This window comes from Sander lucioperca, chromosome 3, assembly GCF_008315115.2.
Source record: "Sander lucioperca isolate FBNREF2018 chromosome 3, SLUC_FBN_1.2, whole genome shotgun sequence".
Taxonomy (NCBI): Eukaryota; Metazoa; Chordata; class Actinopteri; order Perciformes; family Percidae; genus Sander; species Sander lucioperca.
The window spans coordinates 23,740,833-23,757,329 of NC_050175.1; the positions used below are offsets into that span (position 1 = coordinate 23,740,833).

A 16,497-nucleotide genomic window follows, 5' to 3' on the forward strand; every position below is an offset into this window, starting at 1 on the left:
ACGAGGAGTAATACTCCACAGTTGTATAATGTCTTCTGTGGGTTTCGAGGGAGCTTTCTACAGTCTGAGAAAATTAACCAGAAGAGGTTATCAGAAAAGAAACTCAGAGAGTAGATGGTGGCATATTTACTTAACATTAATATGCCACGCATCTCATTATTGAAATATAGCTACAGGTGGTGAACATTGGGTTAATAAACAAATGTTCAAAGCTGAACCTAACTAGAGTCAGATGTTTACATTATTAATGTACAGAGCTAGATCACAGAGGACACAACTTTGAAGGGAAAGCAGACTGATTCATACAGATCCAGTTAACGAATAAGACTATTTTCAATGCTCTCTCTCTGGGTGTCGCCTTAGAGCCATTCTTTAGTGCCACCCATGATTAATGCAGCTGTGAATGGGTTTCTTTTTCACCAAGCACTGCGGGAGAAGGGTTTCTTTCGTTCTCTCTCTCACTTTCTTTCTTAACCATTTTGCTTTCCTCCCAATGTGACCTGATTTTGTCCCAGAGTGTGAAACTGATTTGGACTCATTTACATGCAAATGCCATAAAGGAGAGGTGAAATGATGTGCACACATCACCTCATTGATTCTAGGGGAGACCACGGCACTTGGAAAAAATTATCTGCAGTTTAAACTTTATTATTCACAGACTCATTCACAGACTCATTATTCATAAATTTAAGTAGGGCATGACATGAAGGAACACGTTCTTCATGTAGTACCACTGCGCAATTCCACATTGAAAGGCAAAAAAGAGAAATACACCACCGTTCAAAAGTTTGGAATAACCTGTTATATTGTTTCTTCTTTCCTTAAATATATTTTAACATTGATAAAACAGTACAGTTTAGACAAAAAATAAAATAATAATACATTTGGTGTTATGACATATGCCGATGTGTGAGCGTGCACAAATGAAGCGGGGTGGAGGCTTCTTCGTTGGCGTTTATTTGGGGTGGCGTGACTGACTTTGCTGAAGCATTGGCAAAAAACACACGAGAGATCTTTAATGTCATTATGAGTAAAGTGTAAAAATATTTTCGGTTCATTATGAAACTGTGGCTGGGGTATTTAAAGCAGCAGTGACGATATGTTTGTTTAGTAGGGGGACAGTCAAAAAAGATTTATGGTAGTAAACTACCTGTATGTTTTGAGGACCTCGGGCTAGAGACAATGGGGCCTTGGCCTTCACACTTGACTCAGTATAGTGTCAAACCTCTTCATGCCTCAACGCATCACTGCCTCAGTATTGATTACTTGAAGGTACAGGTCATTGATGTGTTGGAGAATGTCAAAGGAGCAAGGTGTTTGATGTATTCTGGAGAGCAACTTCTCAAACCATAATGGATTTTTCAGCAGGACAGAGAGCCATTATTGACAATGAGAGGGGAATATCAAAAGAAAAATATGACATAGCAAAGACCGCTGCTGTGGAAATTAGGTTGCAGCTTCATCACTGACACAGAGGAGATTATCTTTCCCTTAGTCTTTGTCTTTGAATTAAAAGTACGTTGAAAGTGACTTTGCACACTATACAAAGACTGGCTCACATTTTGCTAACTGTTACAAACAATGAAACAAATGTTGAAACACTGCCTCCGTCGCCTTGCATGACACACAATGTAACCTGGATTTCTGCATGTTTCCTTTCCCTTTTAGTAAAGAGCAAAAGTAGCACATTATACCCCTGAGCCAAAAGTCAACACTTCAGCAACAGTAACGCTTGGCCTCTCAAAGACCAATCAAACAACTTCAGATCGATAGTATCCAGTGGATGAAAGCTATAGGCGATAGCTTTGTCTCCTGATAAAAGTAGTCTAGTGAGGTTTCCATGACTGAGGCAGAAACACAGATCACACTTTCAAGGAAATACTGAAATCAAATAAGACAGCGCTGTCAAAACAACACTGATATGGCTGTCATATTCATGTGTGTGATACTGAGCTGGACAACAAGGGCTGACCCAACTCCTTCAGGATATTAATGCTTTATTTAGAGACAACTGACTGTACATGTTATACATGCCTGGTCTGTTGTATGGTTATAGTATGGCAAATTATATCCTTGTTCAGTTATCACCCAGAGACAACTATAAAAACCAACATGTGTCCGATTGTCAGATCAAGCTTACAAAATATGATTCAATTCAGTATCACATTCATACATTGTGCCATGATTATTGAATACAAATGTGAACACAAAAGGCCAACTCTGTAGATGAATGTCAAATTGATTATGTATTTCTAAAGAGTAACATCATCATCTGATAAGTGATGGTGGGTCACTTTGCGACTCTAAATAAGTGTTGATGCTGTAATCAAGCCTACGAGTGAACAAGAAAACTGTTTCCTTGTGATGAACAGTGAACTGTGATTAGTCTATAAACGCAATAAATAAATATATATATAATAATATAATATAAAAGCAAAAACAAAAACAGCTGCTGGCAAGCTGAAACCAGAAGATTAAAGTCCTTACAGTGAAAACGGTACAGCCAGCAAAGCTGTGCAGTGGAAGCTGATGAAGTACATACTCTGTATATATTAGGTTACAGCTATTTAAAATTACTTTATGAAACGCAACCAGTATGGATTGAAAGGTTCAGCATATTTTCAATCAGTACATGTAGAGGTGAAATGCGTCTGTCAGCTCTAAATGTATCACTATTGACCATTCTAGCTGGCTGTTACAAAGTTTTTGCCTAGGTTTTACTCTGAATTAAGCTTTATATGGCTGACTGCATCATAAAGCTAGAAAGAATTCAAATAGCACATACCTCTGCCAAGGCTGCACAATCCTTTACATTTGTTAGTTTATTAGTAGTAGTTTATCTGCATCTGGACCCAGATCTGAGTCAACAAAGACAGGGCAATCGACAATCAGGTAGATTTCTGTAAATAATCCTGTATGGGAATATGAGAGCTTTGTATAAGAGGGAACTGTAAAGGGGAAAAAAAAGATTTCTATAATATTGTACAGCTCTCTGTTGATTTGTGAAGCTGAGCTGCAGAGAGACTGACTGAGGTGATGATGTCATCTGGAGATAAATCCTCCACAGACGGTGAATAATGGAACAACTCATAGGACAACATGACAGTATCCATGGTGGTCTTAGTGGAATAGGAATATTTCCTAGGGGTGGATCTAAATATTCGAAAATTCTTTCTTTTGATTTTCGATTCTGGGACTCGAATATTCTGGATTTTTTTTTTTTTTAAACGTGCTTACAGGCTGAAATTCACTGTGGTGTTTTGTTGGGCTTAATCTGCTTGTTAAATGTCTGCTAGCCGCTTGCTAATTTATGCAGCGCTATGTCGTCCATCTCAGCCAAGAATGGAGAAATGTTGAGTTACAAGCGAGCAGTCTGTTTGTAGAGGTGTGTATGGTTATACTGTAGCAGCCTGGTGTCGTTTTCAGGCGATTTGATAAAGTTTGATACATCTGTCCTGCAATAACAAAGCAGTCGCTTCACTCACTTCGTCGCCTTTTACTTTTCTGTTCTCTTTTTCCAAAACTGCCTTCAAGTGCGGTCGGAAATGTTGGTTTCCCCCGCCGCTGCCACCGAAGCTTCGAATATTCGCTGTTGAAAAGCACCGAAGCTCAAAAAAATGTAATTCGCTACAGCTCTAGTATTTTCTGAGGAGTATTTCTATGCACCCTACATTCACATAAAAACAACAATGATCTCTGATGAAGTCCAAAATAGTGCTGAAACAGTCGATTAGCTGGAAAATAGAAAATTAATCGATATTTTTGATAATAATTGTTTTAGTCATGATCAAGAATAAAATGGTAAACATTTGCTGGTTTTAAAGTCTCAAATGTCCTCACATTTTGCTGCTTCTTTCTTATGTCATCCTAATTAAACAATGTTTGAATGTTTGTGTGATTAAACAAGCACTTCAACGATATCTCCTTGGGCTCTGGGATATGGTGATAGGCTTTTTTTGACAATATAAAATTTGAAAAGGGAAAGAAATAATTGAATAATAGTTAATCAACATTTTCATCAATAAGAAAAAATAGTAATCAGATGCATCCATACAGTAGTTCAAAATCAAAACATAACATTTGGTCAGTTCCTTTGTTTTAAATGTAAAATACTCTGTAAATAAAACCAGTAAAAAAAAAAAATTACATTCACATAAAACTAATTTCTAGCAGATTAACCTACAAGCTCTAATGTGTAAATTACACCTAGCCCCCCTCATCTGTCATTCCTCATCATGCTTGGTTGCTCGTTAACACACAACAACAGTGCGATTTACAGCCCATCCTACATGTTAAATCCTGTGTTAAACATAAATTTGCTCGCTCTAATTGCTCACACAAAGTTCTTCTACAGCAATACAGTTGTTTGTAACAACACTGCAGCATCACTTATCTTACAAAAGCCTCATCATAAATCATTGTTTCATTTGCCTTTCTGACAGTTTTATGCAACATGAAAATCAACACCCACCCTGTAGCCCTATCTATGGGTTTCATTATCTCGGAATCTTTTGTTTTTGCCAAAGGGCATAATAGTCTGTTATTGTACCAACGCCCACACTGATCTTATGAACAGAGTAGAGAACGTAAATGTTTGGTATGTGAAATCCATAGCTTACAGAGCAAAGCTTTTAAGAAGATATTATACATATTATATAATAACCAATTTCCCTGTAGCACTGCCATCCACAATGCTACGGCAGCTGAATTGTTTAGCCGAACCTCGTAACAAGCGCGTTTAGATCAAAATCGAAATTTAATTAAATAATTTGCCTTACAGTTATTATCTTTCATAATTTGTGCAGCAGAGCTGGAGGATGTTGCCCTATTCTGTTTCCTCCCCTGGAGTCCAATTTAGTATCCTCCGGCTGCAGCACGGATAAGATCCCAGCAGGCTGCAGGGAGAGTGTTTGTCCTTCAGTGCAGGTGCTATGCAGAAAACTATCCCAGGCTATGGAGTTGGCGAGACAAAACAGGGGAGTGAAAGAGGACAGCACAGAGCAAGTGAGCACAGACCTCGAGGAAAAGGTTGGAAATGAAAACTTAGCATCCCCACAACACAAGTCAGCATGCTGGGTGCATCCTCCAAGGCATTATAGGTTTCCATCATGGCTCTCCAGGGGCCCCTTACTTTTTCTAATAGCCATGCATTACTCATCTATAGCACTGGTCATCACCCTCTTCATCAGGTGCAACACAACCATTTTTCTCCCTCTCTTTCTGTCTGTTCTCTAGTCCCCACTACACAAGCCCTTCCATCTTTATTCTGTCCCACTGTTTAACTCTTTGTTTGCATCAGTTTTACAGAAATGTTTACACATTTTATCAGCTTACCTCTTGATGTCACACAACACTAAATGTCTCTGTCTACTCACTAGTAACAATACACACATTCAGATTAGAATACCAATTATAAAAGGCTATGATGTGAGTGATTGTGTCTTTTATTGGCTACATGGTTTGTGATTGATAATGTCTTAATCAGATGTACATAGGTTTTCCACCTCTATCTAGGCAACCTACTATCCAAATGTTAACTTATGATATCAATTTAGTGGAATAGAAAAGTGATAGTTTGTTCTATTAGCTATATTAGATCCAATGATCATAGATCAGTGAGGTAACCTGATATGTTGAATTATTTGAAATATGGCCAAATATTGAATCAAAGTGTTAAAGATTTAACTTTTAATGTAACATAGCAAAACCTATAAGGCTTGCTCCACTGTTATTAACCAAATGCAGCATGTAGGCTACTGTATAGTATAGTCCACTGTGGCATCAACTCCAGGGACAATATTACAACAAAACAAGACTTTCACTGTAAACATCAGACAGTCCAAAAATATCATACAAGTGGACGATGGCTACTAAAATACATTCTGCATGACTGGATGAGGACAGAAGCTAAGGACATAAAATTGCAAAGCAGACCTTGTGAGTCGGTCCCCTGCTCCCTCTGAACAATGAACAGCCAAACACAACGCCTGTCAGCAACTGCCCTCCCCTGTGGCCGGAACTGGCACAGCGTGGTACACAGCAGGCACTAAATGACACAATTCCTCCACCAAATATAAGATTCCAGATACTTACAAGCATTACACAACGTTTAGCTCTCAAGCAACTTGTATTTTCAGCAGAGGCTAATGTGGTGGACTTTGATGCAGAGTGTAGTGTACCTCATACAGTTCTCAACTTCAATCTTTAGACTAGCACAATGGATGGGAGGAACTGAATATGTCATTTAAATGTTAGAAGTGTGCGGTAATAAGGTGTAGTATATTAAAGAAAATGAATAAACATCAGGTTTGAATCTGTCATTCCCACAAAGAGAACTCTGCACATGCCTGAGGTGTCGTTTAATAAAACGATGCAGGAAAGAAATCGGACTATTAAGGACATCTAAAAATGAATGACCTTCCCCATCTCATGAGACACTAAAGGCCTATAGCAATATAACTACAATCGATAATTTTAGGCGTATAGACTTAGGCTGCGCATGGATGAATCACCGATAATTGTAGCAATAGGTGTGTACAGACCTAACAGCTCTAATCTTTTAACTTGAGTTTCACAGGAATTCATACTGCCTAAATTAGGATATATGCCACACTTTCAAAGCAAGAAACGTTTTCGGTCAAAGCTCATCGCCCTGTTGTTAACACTGATGCGGAGGACAAATCCACAGGCTGAGCAGATCAGCATCCACCCACCGCTCCTCCGGATGCCTTGAAGGAAGACTATAGCCTCGCTGACAAAGCGGGGTTCATCGATGTTTAAGGATTATTAATAAAATAAAAAAATATGTCTTACCTGGAGAATATCATATGCTGATCAAGTAACCTCCTTTTGGGATGTGCGAGGGATGGTGCTGGCTGGTCGCGCATTACTCAGTGTGTGTTTCACCGACAGAAAGCGTACGGAGCACAGTGCCCGACAGCGGCGCCCCGGAACGAGTATAAAATAAAACGAGCCCACTGCAGTTGTCTGGTCGGTGAATTCAACGCCTGTACGAGAGCCAGCTACCCCACCCAAGCAGCGCAAGCTCGACCGTTACTCCGCCGTTACCTCATCCATTTCACGGGGACCACTGTCCTATAATAAATAAATAATAATTTCGAAACAACGCTATTGTACTTTTATTTGCTGCACTTAATGTTATTTGACAATATAAATCAACATATGACTTAATCACCATATAATAACCTGGTTTTAGTTGTGTTAAATGTTACTGCTACATAAATGTTTAGATACGTTAGCATTAACATTATCCAGCTAGCTAACTACCGTAGCTTAAGTTGCTAACGTTAGCCAACATTGACGCCATGCATTTAAGATAATATTTCACAAAACTCACCGCTTTGTTAAAAACAACTGACTAATCTACAAATACTTAACAAGAAAAACATTATTAGAACATTTCAACTATATGTCACCTCCTGCTACCATCTTGGCCTGAAAAAAAAGTGGTCTAACTTGTGACATGGGTTAAAAGGTGGGGTGTTTTTTTAAATAGGCTAAAGCCCCACATCAGCCATTCTCCACCCCACTGTCTATGATCCCATACAGGTGTTAGCCTATTTGCCTGATTAGAACAATTCTCAGGACTTGTTGGTGTGAACCCAGTGTAAACAGACTGTGCTTGATTGACATCTTCATCATTGCTGTAACCTTGAAAGTATTTGAAGAATCTGGATGTCTTTAAACCATGTAGCAAGTTTTGTTAAAATCATCTGTAGGAATTTTTAAAGGGTCAGTTCACTAAAAGTTACCAAAAAAAAAACCATACATAGGCCCCTCTAGTGTTATCTATGCAGCATGCTTTGAGATATCCAGCTCACATTTCTCTGTTACAATAGAGGTAAATGGAATTTAATTTAAGGTGCTCAAAGTGCTGAAATATTACATTTTAAAGTGCAGTGTGATGTGTGTTTTGTTCTATTCTGGAGGTTAATTGTAATCACATTCATTATATATGTTACAAACTGTATGAACCACAATGGATCAGCTTTGGGCTTTATTGTGTTATCCATGAGATGAAAATGTTGCTTTGATTGTTATTTAAATTAAAGTAAGTCCATTAGTTTAATCATAAGGAAGATTCTCTTTAAAGCACTTAAGCCTCAGATGTTAGGGACAGCAGGACAGCATTGCCACTTTGTGGCCATGTCTGAACATTACAGCTGAATTAAGCACCAATAGCACAATCACAGATGGACAGGGATGAAATCTGACACATTAAATTCACAAATGCTTCAGATAACCAGACATAATCCCTTTGTAAGGCGACATTAAATAATTAGTTCTCACTCATTTAAAAAAAAAAAAAAGAAGCAATTTATGACCTGGCAATCAAGTCATGTGTGCTAAAATGTACAGAAGATAGCTTTTTGATTGCAAAACAGTTACAATTACTAGAACAAAAAAGGATAGCAGCCAATTGTATTAGTGATACACAGCCCATCATTTGACAACATATCGAGGCCATTATGTATGTGTCTATAATCCGGGGTTTGCTCAAAAATATGATCATTGACAATTATGTTCTAATAATCATTGAATGATTTTGTTGTTTTATCACTGTCCAGTATCAAATAATGTGGTCACTGCTGCATTATGTTTGTTGAGTCATCATTCAGTAACTTTTTTGTCTTTTTGCCTTCTTTCAGTAGGCTAATGATGGCTGGTTCAAAAGGCAGTAGAAGTCAGAAGTGCATGGCTCAGAAGTGTATGGTAACAACAAACACAACAGAACAGTAAACAGGGTAAAAGTAGGCTACGTGACCAAACAAAATGTCTATTGTAAATGTGTGTTTACAATAGACAGTGTAAAACACTGTATACTGTAGCTGTATTGTCAATAACTCCAACATTATACATTTCTTTTAGTAGTTTTATTATCAGTTGTTGATGGCTTTCATACTAATATTTTTCAGGAAGTCCCAGTAGCCTGTAATCGTTGGGATCTCCTCCGTTGCGCCCATGCTCGTTTGCCTTCTGATCAGCAGCAGAGTCCTCAGCACCATGACCAGTTCTTTCCTGCACCCACTCTCTGGCATTACTGAAATGAGAAAATAGACAATCAATATCAGCAGATTACAAAACCCAAAGGCCCAAGACCAGAAACCCTTAAGATTAGAAGGGCACAATATATCAAATAAATTATAATAATTTTATAATAATAATTTATACTGTTTATTGATCCCCAGTGGGGAAATTACAATTTACACTCTGTTGTTAGAAATCACTACACACAGGCCTGATATACACACACATGCTCAGGACCTATTCATGCACAAATGGAGAGATGTCAGAGTGAGTGGGCTGCCAGTGCTGGACCAGCGCCCTGAGTGGTTGGGGGCGTACGATGCCTTGCTCAAGAGCACCTGGCAGTGCCCAGGAGGTGAACTGGCATCTCTCCAGCTACCAATCCACACTCTGTACTTTGGTCCGTACTGGGACTTGAACCAGCGACCCTCTGGTTCCCAACCCAACTCCCTACGGACTGTAGTAAAAGCAAGGCTGTGGGTATGACATCTAAAAATAAAGGTTGAATAAATGCAATTCACATTTAGATTTTTCAATTTGTATGTCCGTGTCCAAATTTCTTTTAGATCCATCTGCAGCTTTATTAACAATAATAATTTCTTGTTGAGAAAAAAAAACAGATATTCAACAGCCAACAATGTAAATGCAGATAATGCTTTCCTACTCTTTGCTTTTCACCTGATAACCTCAGCTGCCCATCTTCCCCCTGCTCCTCTGCTGGCAGCATCACTGTTTCCTCTGGCATGAAAGTATTTGTCTGAGTTTTTCCAGTTGGCCTCCCTCATATCACTGTATGCTCGCCACATATCACCAGCTCCTGATCAGGACAACAGACAGGATTTAGTAAAAATTATAAGAGAATTTAGAAAAAACAAGCAAACATGTCATTGCCATATAAAACACGTAATCCTGGATATACTGTATGACTTATTGAGATATTAAGAAGCTCATGTTTCTTACCTTGAAAGGCTTCACGAGGAAAGTTGTACCACTGGGCATTGGTTTCCACATTATGATTAGAATCAGAACAATTCCTGCTAGAAGCAACTTCATGGTTACAGATGTCTAAAAGGAAAACAAAATAAATTGCATATAGTTCATCATTGAACACAACATCATATACTTTTCAGGTCTTCCAAACTTACTTTAAAGTTACCTCGAAGTGTAGAATAAGTCTTAAAAGATTGTGGAGTATCTTATCAGTGAGGACTCTACTGATTTGACTCTACTTATATTCTGCTGGGTTGTAGGATTTCTCAATGACGGAAATTCCCGTCCATTTGAGGGACGATTAGAGATCAGAAATGTCAGGCAAACACACTAAGGATATTCCCTAGTTGTGCAATGGCACAGCAAAGGCCTCCTACTTCATACAATGATTGTTTCTTGGTTGTTTATAATGTTGTTAAATGTTAATTTATTTGTGACTGAAAATGATTATTGTTGTTGCTGTTGTTGCCACTACTGCAGTTCTTGCTTATGTTGCTGTTGTGTATGCATGATGGGGATGATGATAATGTTTTATCATCCCCCACCTCCCTCTCAATACATAAGGCTGATTAATTTGCCACTTTTCATTAGCCTGTGTGAGAGCTTCATTATCCGTTACACTATTTCAAACATTTTATTAAAAATAATAAGGGTAAAACAGGATATGTTTACATTAAAATTATAATGTATTTAGCACTTCATTACCAACAAAAAAATATCACGATAAGATGTAGTTTCTTTTTGCTGTGTTTTGAAATATTTGTGCTGTGCTGTACCTCCAAAGCAATAGGTAGCAGTAGTAAGCTGTTGCTGATGGACCAGAATTATATCATAGGTCCTGGAAAGAAGGGCTGGTGCTGCTACAGCCAAAAGGAGGAGAAAAAAAGAATATATAGAAAAACAAACTCAATCAGCAGTAACACCTTAGAAACTTTAGAAACTAGACACATTTTTGCTGTGATGTTGTTCTGGTGATAATAATAATAATAATAAATAATAATAATAATAATAATAATAATAATAATAATAATAATAATAATAATGTTAGCATGGAAAGATATGATATTTTAGTATTGTACATTTCCCTTATTTCTTACACAGGACAGAATCAGACACACAACACAACATTAATTTTAATGTATTTAACCATGAATATTTTGCTAAACATTTGACAACACAGAAATCATTGATTGGTGTGTGAATTCATCAATATTAAGATACAAATGTGTAACTGATGTTTTTCTTTGTGTTACTGATTTTTTTTCTTGTGAGACCTAACAAGGCTTAATGCAAACGATTTATTGTTATTTATGGATTTTTTTGCTTGCTACATATCATGAGCTCCTGATCAAAAGGTCATTGGTGTTTTGTTTAATCATCATTTATACTAAAAAAAAACGTAACCATAAAATCAGTTTTGTACAAACCCACACGTTGCTGTTTATTGATTAGAGTGAATGTGTTCATTAATTTATGGTGAACCCATCCTAATAGCAAAGTGATGATACATAGTTTTACATTTCTTTATTCTTATAATTTGATATTGAAGCTTTGTTATTTCCAGTGCTGTTGAAATCTAAACAAAACTGTTACAAAAAAGGCAAATGCGTTTCTTGAAATAAAGAACAGAACAGGGCAAGCTATCATAGCCTGTTTGTTTTATAAAGGATCGATGCTCTGTGGAAAACCCAGACGTTGGCCACTAAACAGAAAAGTTCAAATTTCTCTGGAGCCTTATCTTAGTATATTGGCCTTTTGTCAAAGAGGTGATGTCAGACTGTGATTTAGTCCTTCGATGACTGCAGCAAAAATGACTTTGCTCATTCTACATATTCTACATCAATGAAGGCCTTAATTGTCCCTGGGTAAAAAAAAACAACTTTAAACAGTGAACATACAGTATATGAATACCATGTACACAAACATATTTAGACATATACAGTATATGACAACATCACACACAAGTGCTACAATAGTAACAAGTCCTCCAAACCATACAATGGTTGTCTCTTAAGGTTTCTTGAGCAGCTAAATGGTGTGAGGGTCAAAGTAGTGCATCCTAGATGTACATGTCCTTCAGTCTTCTACAGTCCTTTGATTCCTTAATTTGAATATCTAAAATGAAAAATCAATGTTGATATCATATGTTGTTCAAGGGTCAGTGGCATATTTTGTTTAGCAACTCTGAATAAACAAGTGTCCAATATGTAACACTCACAGCTAGTGTTTAAAATTGTTACTGCAGTCCAAATTCAAAATACTGGAGTGAGTCGTCTCCCCCGGCCCCTCCTCCCCAGACACAAAGTTCACAGGGGTTGCCAGGTTGCGAACCCTGAACCCAACGTCCCACAATGTCAATGTTAGCTAGATGCTAGTCCCTCATTGCCAGATGTTACTCCACAGCGCAGCACAGCAATCATCTTACTGCCCAACATATACATCCTTGAAGCTGGTGATGGTAACATTAGCCACTATAATATTCCATAACATAACGTAGCGTTACATTCACTGCAGAGTGACCTGTAGAGAACTTAAGCTGTATCCCAATCCAACAATTCAGGCTACACGGTTGTTCTGCCAAAGTTAAGTTGCATGTTTCCATTATGAGGAAGTCAAACTTGCAGTTTCTATCACATCTGTCCATCACGGTGGTTATAAGCAGCCATGGCTTGCCCGCTTGCTTGGTCGCAAATTTACGAATCCCACTATGGCCACACCAAGACCCGCCCTACGAAGCAGCTCGATTGGTTGGGGTTAGGCATTTGACCTCGAGTGGTTAAGGTTAGGATAGCCGATTGGTCAAGGGATAGGACCTGAACAAATGGGGTTACGTTACCTTGTGTAAGCATGGACGCCTGGCCAATAAATGCTATTGAAGGGCTGGTCTTGGCATGGCCATAGTGGGATTCGTAATATCGCTGCCTGGTCCTCCGGTAACGGTAACGTTAGCAGTTAGCGTGTGTTAGCATGGCATCGTTACCACCAGTCGGGATCACTTCACCAGTTGCGTCTTCATTTTTTTGCGAGTAACTAACTTGAGTACTCTACATAATTTAATGTGAACACATCAATGTTGAAATGACTGAAACTGCCCATATCCTACTACGTTAGCTGTGATATAGATTATTGAAGCTTACCTGTTTAGGAGGAAATTAGCCAATTTGGCGTCCTTTTGAGTTCTAAGATGTCTCCATCTTGTAAATGCATCTCCGGTATTTACCTGTGTTTTACCACGTCTCTTGTCATGCAACTATTTAGAAAGAGTTTTTTTCAGGTCGGGTAGAATTAATCTATCTCTGGTAATCCAGTTTGTTTGGTCGCTGCTACTATCGCTGCAGCACGCTGTTTTTGCGTGTTTGCGTTTCATGTCTGGCAACTCAGGTGTCAAAATGGGCAGTTGACAACAACACACAGGCCAAAATAAAAACAGACATTCCGTCCCGGAAAGGAAATTTCAAAGGAGAAAATACTGGCTTTAGCATTGTTGTCAGAGAAGATAGTATTTCAACTTAGCATGTTTCCTTAATATCTGATGACATATTGTGGTCATTTTTTGATTAAATAAAGTAAATATATAACATATTGGACCTTTAATATCCATTATGACCCTTTACTAACCCACTGAACCTGCAACTTGATTGACAGCACTGACCTGTCTCCAAGGCTCTTATCACACCCTCAATGAAACTGCTCTTTGTGCAGCTGTGATGTTGAATCTGCTCCCTGAGCTTTTAAACAGTGATTTTCTTTTCATCTGACATGTTCCGCTCGATAGTTGAAACACCTCTGCATTTGCATTATTTTTCTTTCCCACAATTTCCATAACCACAAACCATTTTGGTGACCTGGAAGGAAGATTTAATGTTAGAGGGGAGATTTTAAACTTTGGTAAAAATTTATATTTGCAGATTCTACCAAACTTTAGGAAATCAGTATTATAAAGTACATCTCTGCAGTGGAACAGTGGACCTTAGTGAAAATTTCCTCTGCAATTAGACATTATTTCAGATCATATATCACACATGTCCCACATACCATATTTGCATTTTGACGTTTTGTGAAACTTGACAGACTCCAAAAAGACTTACGTAAAGGTGGCAGGGTAAATACTTTAAATACAATTGTCAATGACTCACAGCACTACAAAGCGCTTAAAGGGTTGCATTTCACTGTACCACAACTATCATTTAGCTCATTCGCATTCTTCAACAATACAAGAAGTGAAATCTGTCTTCATTGTACTGTATTTGCACCAATATGTCAACTGTTAAATCTTTTCTTCCTCATTCTTTAAGAGAAGTAACAGAAATAGACCTTTTCTTTTTTGGAATAGATTGGATTGCCCTTTCTTGTCAGATTTCTATGTAAAAAACATAAAGAAGAACAAGCTTGTAATCCCAAAACTTCCACTCCTCTGATGCTTTTTTTCCAGAGAGAAGGAGAAGTCAAAGGCCTCTAGAGCATCTTCTGCTATTAGACCTCCAAAGAATACAACAGAAGTGGCTTTCTGGGGGAGACGGGTCAAAGGTTGTCTTATACATTCTTTTTCTTGCCTTGACACTATGCAATTCATTTATGGGATAAACACTAACCCTTCAAGAGGTCGGTATGAAATCCTGCCCATGTGTCAGAGTTTAAACAAATGCATAAAATCTTGTAGGAAAATGTAATGACACTCTTGAAAAAAACAAAATTGTCTGGGCACTTTAAATGCCTTTATCTGGTCTGAGAACAGCAATGACCAAGAATATGAGTATCACCATATTGCACATCTAAGCTTAACAATGATATATAAAATCAAATATGCTCTAATATTTGTTGGCCCATCTGTTTGTTGCATAGTTCGGACTTTGACTTGATCTGAGGTCTATAAATGTGCTGTAACATTACAGCACATTATTCTTCAGACTGCTGTGCACTTGCTCAGCTGGGTTGCTTTAATGCTTATAGCAGTAATAGAGTTGATTGCGATATAATGGCTTTAAAATTACCTGGGATCTGTGAGTGCTCTCAAACCTCTCTTTTATAGTTTGAAATAAAACAACATCCCACACACTGAGCAAATCTTTGTGAAGAAATTACACAACATCACTGTAAAAAGCCCTGGAGGATTAAAGCATTGCTTGAGTTATGTTGATAAATGTGTTGTTTTGAGCTCAGAGAAGACACTGTGACAGGCTAATAAATATTCATCACAAAGATAGTGTGAGAGGAAAAAGTGAGGGCGAGAAAGAAAGCTGATGCAATGAGGAGCTTGGAACAAGAAAAGCTATTTGTGTCTTATGTCTGACAGACAGAGAGAGCATATCTTTTCAGGAATGAATGTGTTGTGTGTCTGCAATAGATTAAACAGATTCCACATTTGCCATAAAGCAGTATCAGCGAGGGTATATCAGAAGACTATCCGCTTTACACAGATGCACATAAAATCACAAAAGATGTCAAAGGTGATATCGCAAAAAAGGTGTGAGACAGAAATCTGAGAGGTACAACAAAGACTCAACATAGCAGTGCACTGAATAGGTACTGAGCTATAAAGTACAATAATCCAACATAGGAATGTTTTCTTTCAAAGAAAGACACACAAACTCATATTTTACTGTTTGTTAATCAGGTATAGAGACATACAACACATGTTTCTATGGGCTTTTCCTATGAAAAAAAATGTATGGATGATTAATCAAAGCCTTGTGTAATACTTTGATGTTTACTTTTAGATTTAAGCTTTGTGTAATTTTCAGATCTTATTTAGCAAGTTATTTACAATGCATGGAAAATAATATAAGAAAAATCAAGTCAAGTTAAATCAATTTAATTTAAGCAGCCCAAAATCATGAATCACAAAGTTGCCTCACAGAAGTTTACTAATCATAATCGTCTTAGTTACCAGCATACCATAATAAGCTTATAAATTTGTTCCATGCTCTGTTTCTGTTGTTGAATTGTACACAAACATATGTTGCATGAGAATATATAATACTATCCTGAGTACAATACAAGACAAAGTGTTAAATGGTTGACCCACATCTCACACACACACACACACACACACACACACACACACACACACACACACACACACACACATACACACACACACACACACACACACACACACACACACACACACACACACACACACACACACACACACACACACACACTTGTCACTCTCAAATCTCCTGTCATATATATTATATTCATCCTCATTCAAATATTTTTAATTTTTTTGTTACATAATGCCCTTTTCCTTTCACTGCTAGTGAAACACTACATGCTGTATTATAAACCTTATAGTATTAGACTATTAGATTATTTATTTACTTTAAATGTTAACAGCCTGTAATATTGGATGGCACCCAGCTGACTGCCACTGATTGATGTGTAACACTAGAGACCGCCAGTGAGCCATGTTACGCGCGTGGCTCTGGGCGAACGTGTATGGTGAGTAAATGTGCC

General features: G+C 37.8%; 2 protein-coding genes across 4 annotated transcripts in view; both read right to left on the minus strand.

The window, feature by feature from the left end:
* The window catches only part of apba2b (amyloid beta (A4) precursor protein-binding, family A, member 2b), a 76,710-nt gene extending 69,638 nt beyond the window's left edge, over positions 1-7,072 (minus strand). For 2 of the 3 annotated variants that reach the window (XM_031324144.2, XM_031324140.2), the window contains exon 1: positions 6,814-7,072. The gene's annotated coding sequence lies outside the window, so the exon portion shown is untranslated. The remainder of the gene's footprint in view (positions 1-6,813) is intronic. The other variant, XM_031324142.2, reaches the window with a different exon arrangement.
* A 1,803-nt stretch (positions 7,073-8,875) lies between these two features.
* Positions 8,876-10,113, minus strand: saa (serum amyloid A). Its single transcript, XM_031276591.2, is given in 4 exon segments — positions 8,876-9,061; positions 9,727-9,865; positions 10,009-10,057; positions 10,060-10,113. Coding segments are annotated over 4 exon segments (369 nt in total). The 5' UTR covers positions 10,102-10,113; the 3' UTR covers positions 8,876-8,922.
* Between the last annotated feature and the right edge of the window lie 6,384 nt (positions 10,114-16,497).